General features: G+C 41.3%; 1 protein-coding gene across 1 annotated transcript in view; it reads right to left on the bottom strand.

Annotated features, from left to right (window-relative positions):
• Nucleotides 1-9,649, bottom strand: part of LOC102310549 (NACHT, LRR and PYD domains-containing protein 12-like) — a gene marked incomplete at its 5' end in the record, with an annotated part of 14,614 nt that extends 4,965 nt beyond the window's left edge. The window contains 4 exons of the mRNA XM_014330628.2: nucleotides 5,660-5,833; nucleotides 5,974-6,141; nucleotides 6,354-6,527; nucleotides 8,784-9,649. Coding sequence (XP_014186114.2) covers nucleotides 5,660-5,833; nucleotides 5,974-6,141; nucleotides 6,354-6,527; nucleotides 8,784-9,649 — 1,382 coding nt within the window. The remainder of the gene's footprint in view (nucleotides 1-5,659; nucleotides 5,834-5,973; nucleotides 6,142-6,353; nucleotides 6,528-8,783) is intronic.

Below are 9,649 nucleotides of genomic sequence, written 5' to 3'. Positions count from 1 at the left end.
AACATTATGCACTCCACACTGTATATAAATGCCACTTGTTTTGCACATGTCCAACTACCAACCTCTGTATATTTTATTTTATTGTTTACTCTATGTAATTTGTAAAATATGTATACACAAACACACACACACACATGTAGAAAAACATATCTAGTATACACATCCAGTAATGCATATACTATTATATATTGTACATATATTTATTAGTCTCAGATTTAGCCATTCTTATATTTTGCTTGTTTTACGTTATTGTATTTTTTGCACACCTCTGTTGCTTGTGAAGCTCGCACACAAGAATTTCACTCACATGTACTGTACCAGTGTACCTGCACATGTGATGTGACAATAAAAGTGATTTGATTTGATTTGACATCACATTTTGGGTTGTCTAGACCAAAATACAAAATGTTGCCTCTGTTCTATCAAATTAATTTTAATATTGGAAAATTAAAACTTGAGTAGGAAATGCAGTTTTTAAATGAAGATTTCATTTCTGAATTGAAAAAAAATATTCCTGCCTACCACACACAGGCTATGTAGTACCTCAGTGAAACAATAATTCCCTTTCATGCTAAATTATGAACTGAATGATTGATCAATATTTTTTTATTTGCATTTTGGAATGCTGAATTCAATTTCACTAGCCACACCCAGGCTTGATTACTGACAGACCTGTTGAATCGAGCGATCATTTATCCCTTGTACAATATTCATATTGACCCATTTGAAATTTTTAACAGAAAAACAAACAAACAAACAAACAAAGAAAAACACAAAACACAAGTCCAGAGGGCAAAACAGATAAACACTTCCATGTCACATTACAGAATCTTCCACAATCAGTGTGACCAAAAGGTTGAGCTGTCAGAGGACTCTAGAACTCATATTTGAAGAGAGTCAGGCATACAGTGACATGGAAGAGGAAGATGTCTCACAATAGGAGGATAATTTAGAAATAATTTCATTCTGGTTCTGAAAGTAAATCTAAAGGTGGCCGTCACTTGGAATCCCTCAGTGACAGAGTCCCTGCTCAGCTGCTAACATAAGACGAATTTTACCAGGACACACATGTTTGCAGCAAGTCATTTTCAAGATATCAAGTCAATCAGAAAATTATTCTGGATATAACCAGTCCTGAGGTGAAACTTATTTTCAGTGACCAGCAGAAAAAACATCATGAAGACATCACACATTTGTAGGCCTACATTGGGATCCTCATCCTTGGTGTATACAGGTCAAGAGGGGAGTTGACTGAAAGTCCGAGGGATGCTGAGACATGGAGAGAAATTTTTAGAGCTACAATGTCTGTGAAGAGCTTTCACATGAAAGCTCTCAAGGATCATCAGATTTGATTATCCTGAATCAAGACATGTTAGAAGGCAGTCTGCACTGTGTGGGACTAGTGGGTGGACCGGGTTCCCCTTTTATACTAACACTAACTACTGATCTTATCTATTTCTGATTTTATCTGTTTTGATTTTATATACTGTTTTGTTTGTTTGTTAAGCTTAAATTTCAAAACTTTAACTACTGATTTTATCTACTGTTCTGATTTTATCTGTTTTGATTTTATATACTGTTTTATTTGTTTGTTTGTTTGTTAAGTGGGTTTAGAGCTCTGGGTAGCTCCCCAGCTGGGTCTAGACTGGGTCTAGAGAGTATTTTAAATTCAGGGAATTTAAAATAGAAAGTAGCTCGTCCACAGAAGGACTGGTAGCTCCCCTTACGATAAGGGTTCAGATCGCGCGAACAGGTGTGAAATGTGTGTGTTTAGTTAGTTTGTTTGTTTGCTTGTTTTAATCAATTTTAAATCATGCTTTTTATTTGCTTTTGTTTCTAATGTCTCTGTAAAGCACTTTGAATCACCTTGTTGTTGAATTGTGCTATACAAATAAATTTGCCTTGCCTTGCCTTGCCTTTTATGACACTGGGCAAAGTGTAACTGTGGACGATTCGCCTGTGGGTTAGAGTTTGCCTCCATTTCAGGCAGTGTATCCCATCCAGACCAGCAATGGCATGACACTTTGGCCTGTATGTGATCTTGCTTCATTTTATGTATGGAACATGTAAATTTATACAGAGAAGCCAGAAAGAGGAGCTGCTGAAAGAAACCAGGGGACACAAGTGTGACTGATAAGATTTAAACTGCAGGGCTAAGTACGCCAAGGGAGTCAAGCTGGGTGACTCATCCACACCAGCTCCAGAACCTCATAGGATCAGGGATTAGAAGTTCTTCCACAAAGAGCCAAACGAGATTTCCAGTACATGGGTTTGTAGACAAAACCCATGTAGCTCTGCTATCTGTTTTTTCATCAGTTCAGTCTCTAGTTCAGTCTCCTGTGTTGCTGTCTGCTCAGTCTCTAATTCAGTCTCCTGCTCAGTCGCCCTTAGCTCAGTCTCCTGCTCTGTTGTCTGCAGTTCAGTTACCTGCTCAGGTTGCAGTTCAACCATTAGCTCTGCTTTCTCCTCAGTATGCAGTTCAACCTTCTCCCTAGTGTGCAGCTCAACCATTAGCACAGCCTGCAGTTCAATCAGTAGCTCAGCTATTTACTCAACCGTCAGTTCGGCCATCAGTTCAGCTACCCATACAGCCAGGGGTCCCCATACCTTCTGGCCCTGCATCTGCTGGAGGCTCAGGTTAGCCAAACCAGCACTCCGTGGCTCCCACACCGGCATCTGCCTCATCCACTGGGGCTTCTAGAGAGCCCAGCCAGCATTTCCTTGTGTCCGCTTGGGGTTCTGGAGGGTCCGAGGGGCCCATTCAGCCATCTGCCATCTGGATCATTTCAGCCATCTTTGGTCCCCACTGGAGGGTCCAGTGCATCCATCCAGCCTGCTCTCTAGTGTGTGCAATAGTCATCTGATTTTGACAGCTTGTTCAAATCACAACCTCTGGGTGCATTTGGGTCCTTTCTTCACCTCCACATGGCTTGCCTCGTCAGCCGTGACAGTGTCAAGTCCGCGTCTTTGTAAATGTTGCATGTTTCATGTTTTATTTTGACAGTTCCAAGTCCTGTGTTCAGTGTTTTCAGTTTTGTATCAATGGCTGTATCCCAATTCAGGGTCTGCAGCCTTAAAGTACGCAGCCTCAACGATCCTCAAGGGCCGCGTACTTAAAGACCGCTAAGGCCGGAAGTGCGAGGCTTGTGATATGGGACGGTCTAGCCTCCGTTGCGCTGCCCAGGTTGCCTAGCAACCATGATACTAACAGCTGGAAATGTTTCATACAGCTTTGTTTGACAGAAATGAAGGAGAAAATCTTTTGTTCATTTGTTTGTTTGTTTCTACATGAGCTTTGATCATTCTCTGTAAGATTAAGCTCAGCTATTGAACAGCGTATATTTTAAAGTAAAGGCTGTAAAACCAAGTTAGTACAAACGTCACTTATGTCACATAACTTTGCCGACATGTGGCCAACAGTCATGTTTTGATGTTCTTCGTTATTAAACATTTGCACATAAATAAGTGACATGATATTCATCCGCCGTTTTTTTTTCGGCAAAATTATCCACACCCACCTCTGCGCTATGCATTCTGGGATATGTTGGGCCACGAAGTCTACACCACCACGTCCTTAAAATTCAGGGAAATGAAGGACGCATTTGAGGGCCGCATTTCGAGCAGCCTTTGAATTGGGACAGCCTTCGTCGCGTCGCTGTGACGTAATCGGCCTTAAAATGCGGCCTTTAAGGCTGCAGACCCTGAATTGGGATACAGCCTGGGTCTCAGTATTTGCCATTGGTTCCAGCTGTGTTTCGCTCCTGTATCCCATTCCCTCATTATCCTCTGTGCATTTAAGCCCTATGGGCCCCTAGTCACATCTTTGCACATTGCTGTGCGTTTTTCCCAGGCTTCTGGTTTCTACTTTCCTACGTTCTTAACTTCCCAGTTTTTTTAGATTTGTTTTCTTATTCCCGGTTTTGTATTATTTAAATTTTGATAGAGCATTAAAGCTGCCTCCGTGAGTTCACTCCTGCTCCAGCCTGCCACAGCGCTCTATATCACAACTAAGAGTCACCTCTGTTGCGGAGGATAAATTCTTTTGTGTTATCAGCCTCAGGAAGCAAAAGTTAAGGGCATCTCAGATTAAAGCCCAGATAAATGCCACACAGAGTTCCAGTAGCAGACATTTCTCTACATCCACTCTTCAGAGGAGACTGTGCTAATCAGGCCTTTATGGATCCTGCAGTGATATCCTATCCCATCCAGTTTGCGTTTAGTTGGACCATCATTTATTTTTCAACAGGACAATGACCCCAAACACACCTCCAGGCTGTGTAAAGGGCAATATGACCAAGAAGGAGAGCAATACCTATCCATCGAAATCTTGAGGGGGGGTGTCAACGTAATTGCACATGAAAATAAAGTGGCAGGAGTGAGCAGCAGTTCAAGTTCATGTGCAGTACAAGATTAAAAGTGGCAGTCAGTATAGTATTGCACAGAGTATGAGTTTTTGTGAATATTGATAAAAGTGAAGTGAACAGTGCAGATTGTAGAGTGTACTTGAACAACTGTAAGACAGTATCTGTTTGCATCCTGTGAAGTGAGGTGTGTTTTCAGGTGTTGAGGTGTCGAATGGCTCGATGGTAAAAACAGTTTTTAAGTCTTGTAGTCCAAGCAGACTGGCGCCTGTAACATCTGCCAGATGGTAACATGGAAAACAGCTGGCGTGCTGGGTGGCTGTGGTCCTTGATGATGCTGTGTGCTTTACAGAGGCACCGCTGAAGATAAATGCCCTGAATGGCAGGAAGCCTCATGCCAGTGATGTTCTCTGCTGCCTTCACCACGTTCTGTAGTGATTTCTGGTTGCTGGCAGAGCAACTCCCATACCAAACTGCGATGCAGCTCGTCAGCAAGCTCTCAATTGCACACCTGTACTTCCTGAGGAGGCTGAGGAAGTTTGGCATGAATGCCAACATGATCTCAAACTTCTACAGGTGTTACAGTTGCTGGCGAGCTTTTCAGATTACAGTGTCTGTGTGAAGGTTCCAGGAGAGATCCTCAGTGATGTTGACTCCAAGGAATCTGAAGTTGCTTACCCTTTCGACCTTGACAACGTTGATGTGGATGGGCCAGTGTTCCCCGACTGGTGATTTCCGGTAGTCCACTATCATTTCCCTTGTTTTGCTGACATTGAGAGACAGGTTATTATCCAGACACCACTTGTACAGTGCCATCACCTACTCTCAATAGTGCAGTCTCATCATTGTTCATGATGAGGCCTATGATGGTTGTATCATCCACAAACTTGATTAGGGTGTTGGACCTATGTTTAGCGACACAGTCGTGTGTGAACAAGGAATATAGCAGGGGCTCAGCACACATCACTGTGATGTTCGTGTATTTAAGATGAGTAGAGAAGAATTGTGACTACCACATGAAGCCAAGAGTGTGCAAAGCAGTAATTAAAGTAATTCAAGCTATAAAACATATTTTGAGTTATTTCACACGTTTTTTTAAAAAAACTATGTGATTCCCTATGTGTTCATTGAGAATAATCTACAATGTAAATAGTAATGAAAGTAAAGAAAAAACATTAAACGAGAATTTGTGTCCAAACCTTTGACTGGCAGTGTATATTTTGTATAAAGCTTTTCTGTTTACACAATAATATAATTAAGATTAAAATATATATCAGTGGAAAAGTTTTAATCCTGACCTGAGAGTTTCCAGTGTACAGTGAGGACTCTGCAGTGAAACAGACAGACACTTCACTCCTGAATCCTGCAGGCTATTGTTATTAAGGTCAAGTTCTTTCAGACTAGAGGACTGAGAGCTGAGAGCTGAGGACAGAGCTTCACAGCTTCTCTCTGAGAGGTTACAATGACTCAGCCTGGGGAAAAAATAAAAGCAAACAATAAAGAAATACTGGTGTTCAAATGCCTTACTAAGATGTAACAACACATGAATGACATCAGATTTTTTGGTTGTTATTTGTCAACTGATGTAAAATAAAATATCATTTGATCTGACCTCAGCATGTTCAGTGTACATTGTGGACTTTCCAGTCCAGAAGACAGAAGTTTCACTTCTGAATCCCAAATGTTGTTGCAGCTCAGGTCCAGCTCTCTCAGACGAGAGGAGCAGAGAACTGAGGACAGAGCTTCAAAACTTTTCACTGAGAGGTTACATTGACTCAGTCTGAAAAATAAGACAAACATTAAAACCAATGCTTGTGTAAAAGTGTGATCAGGAGTCATTAAGTTTGATAACATCCAATACAATTTTTTCAGGAACCCATAATTCCTTAGTAATATATAACAATACATGAATTAAATTCACTTGTTTTGGCTAAAATATTTAATTGGTTAATTTTGTCAACTGATGAAAAATAAAATATCATTTGAACTGACCTCAGTGTGTTCAGTTTACATTGTGGATTCTTCAGTCCAGAAGATAGAAACTCCAGTTCTGAATTCTCCAGGCTGTTGTAGCTCAGGTCCAGCTCTATCATGCTAGAACACTGGGAGCCAAGAACTGACGACAGAGCTTTATAGACTCTCTCTGAGAGGTTACAGTGAGTCAGCCTGAAAACAACGAACAATAAGCAATATTTGTTATAAAAATTATATCAGTTCACATATTATAATCAGTCAAAGAAAAATGCCAGTGAGCAATAAAATTCATGGTTAATCAATAAGCTAAACATCTAAAACAAAAAACACTGTGTGTTCAGGATGGACAGGGAGTCCAGCAAGTGTAGATTCAGTCTAGATTGTAGAAAGTTATTCTTATTGTTACAGACTGACATGAATCTTTTTAACTTCCAATTAAGCGCAAAGAAGGAAGCATCAGTAGTAATAAGAAACCTTGATTTACATACTTGTTCAAGCTAAACATTTCTTTTTTTTTTTCCTCTTTGCTTTAAGAAATGCAAAAATACAAAATACTCACTGTACATGTGGTCTGTATTGCTTGGAACTAAGGTGGAGTAAACAACATCATAGCTTTACATAATTTGCTTTATGGCTGGATTGATTTAAAACTCCAAAAGGTTGTGAGTCTACCAGACTTACAAGTATTGCTTAAGTGGGGAAAAAAAAAAAGGCATGAACACTGCCAGGACTCAGAAAAGCTTCAGTCTATTTACACCTACAAGCCAGTGGACACTCAATGATGAGGATGTACACATCAAGGACACGGAGGAACACTGTATCATGGTCCTGAGTCCATGAACTCAGTGATTTTGGTTTTGTATATTATTATTATTATTATTATTATTATTATTATTATTATTATTATTATTATCATCATTATTATTATTATGGTTTCGTGAACTGGCATTCTGACTTTTGTTTTTGCTCCCTCTGTAGGTCGCTGATGTTAGTGTTTCCCCTGTCTCATAAGATCCAGCTGTTACCCCCACCTGTGTGTAATTTCCCTGTGTTCCTCAGTGTGTACTTAGGTTATGTGAACTCGTGTGCTGATTGCTGGTCTGTCTGTAAATCTACCGTGTGTTCTCCCTGACGTCATCCTTCATGTACCTTCGCTCTCCATCCTTCGTGTTCAGGTTTGCTTTTTAGTTGTTTAGTTTCTCCCAGTTCAGGTTACTTTTGGTTCCATTTTGCCATCTTCGCATTGTGTTTTGTTTTGCAATAAACCTCCCTGGCATATCAGCAAGTGCCTGCATTTGGGTCCTCATTTATTCCTCCACACGGCTCACTCTGTTAACCGTGACACACTGGTTTGAGCACGGAGTCAAGGAGGCCATTTGCATGAAAAGGGAAAGACCAAATCTGAATCGAGGAAGGGCCTAACAGTACATCTGTCAGTGGGCGATCGTGGCTCAAGAGTTGGGAGGTCGCCTTGTAATCGGAAGGTTGCCGGTTCGAGCCCCGGCTTGGACAGTCTCGGCCGTTGTGTCCTTGGGCAAGACACTTCACCCGTTGCCTACTGGTGGTGGTCAGAGGGCCCGGTGGCGCCAGTGTCCGGCAGCCTCGCCTCTGTCAGTGCGCCCCAGGGTGGCTGTGGCTACAATGTAGCTTGCCATCACCAGTGTGTGAATGTGTGCGTGAATGGGTGGATGACTGGATATGTAAAGCGCTTTGGGGTCCTTAGGGACTAGTAAAAGCGCTGTATAAATACAGGCCATTTACCATTTACCATCTGTCACCATCTTACAATGCTGTGATTGCAGCAGTTATCCATCTCTATATAAATGGAACCAATTGCCATAGATCAATGCTCATGACAACTTGCATATTAACAATCATGCAACTGACTTCACAGCCATTAAGTGTGCTAGTTTAAGTCACTATGGAAAGGTACTATTTATAAGGTTGGCGAAACCTGTAGTCAGCCAAGACTGAAGAAGTCACTTGGATGTCAAAACATTTCTCCCGCTGAAAATCCTACGTCCAGATGAACAGAATAAACTTTCTGAGGTTTCTTTACCTGAATGAATGAGCATGCCTCAAGATAGATAAACACTGACTGAGGAAGGATCTACTGTACAGACAAACAAACAAACAAACAAACCCTTCAGCTCTGTGTTATTCACAACTTTTTGTTGGGAAGATGAAAAGATAGGTGAGTGAGAACTGACAATGACAGAAAGTTGTTTGTTTTTTTTGTTTGGGTTCTATTTTTTACAGTGAATTTGATAATAGTACATGATTAAGCCATGAAAAATGTTACAGTTGAAGAAGAAAATTCCCCTACTTAGAGATGCAAGTTCTTCCAATAATAGAACACAAAGTCATCATCAATTACTGACTTCTGATCAAAAACATCACTGACTATGCATTATTTCCAAATAAAGGTATGATCACATATTTACTCACAGAGCTTTGTTGGAGGCTTTGACCACTGGCAGCAGCCTCAGAAGAGCCTCCTCTGAAGCAGAGTATTTCTTCAGGTCAAACACATCCAGATCTTTTTCTGATGACAGTAAGATGAAGACCAGAGCTGACCACTGAGCAGGAGACAGTTTATCTCTGGAGAGACGTCCTGATCTCAGGGACTGTTGTATCTCCTCCACTAGAGAACCATCATTCAGTTCATTCAGACAGTGAAAAAGATTGATTATTTTCTCTGCAGGCAGACTCTCACTAAGCTTCTTCTTGATGTACTGGACGGTTCCCTGATTGGTCTGTGAGCTACTTCCTGTCTGTGTCAGCAGACCTCGTACGAGAGTCTGATTGGTCTGCAGTGAAAGACCCAGGAGGAAGCGGAGGAACAAGTCCAGGTGTCCATTTGGACTCTGTAAGGCCTTGTCCACAGCACTCTTTTGGAGAGTTTGAAGATTTGATTTGTTAAATAATTTAGACCACATAGAGGTTGTTTGTTGTTCTTCCATCAGATTGAGTCCAGAGTTGATGAAGGTCAGATGGACATGAAGAGCAGCCAGAAACTCCTGAACACTCAGATGGATGAAGCAGAACACCTTGTCCTGGTACAGTCCTCTCTCCTCTTTAAAGATCTGTGTGAACACTCCTGAGTACACTGAGGCTGCTCTGATATCGATGCCACACTCTGTCAGGTCTGATTCATAGAAGATCAGGTTTCCTTTCTGCAGCTGATCAAAAGCCAATTTTCCCAGAGACTCAATTACCTTCCTGTTCTCTGGACTCCAGTGTGGATCTGTCTCATCTCCTCCATCATACTTGACCTTCTTCACTTTGGCCTGAACCACCAGGAAGTGGATGTA

This window comes from Haplochromis burtoni, unplaced genomic scaffold (genome assembly GCF_018398535.1).
Source record: "Haplochromis burtoni strain Fernald_Lab_line unplaced genomic scaffold, NCSU_Asbu1 Contig_932, whole genome shotgun sequence".
NCBI lineage: Eukaryota > Metazoa > Chordata > Actinopteri > Cichliformes > Cichlidae > Haplochromis > Haplochromis burtoni.
Note: the sequence above shows the minus strand (reverse complement) of the source record. Positions and strands in the feature narration are given on the sequence as shown.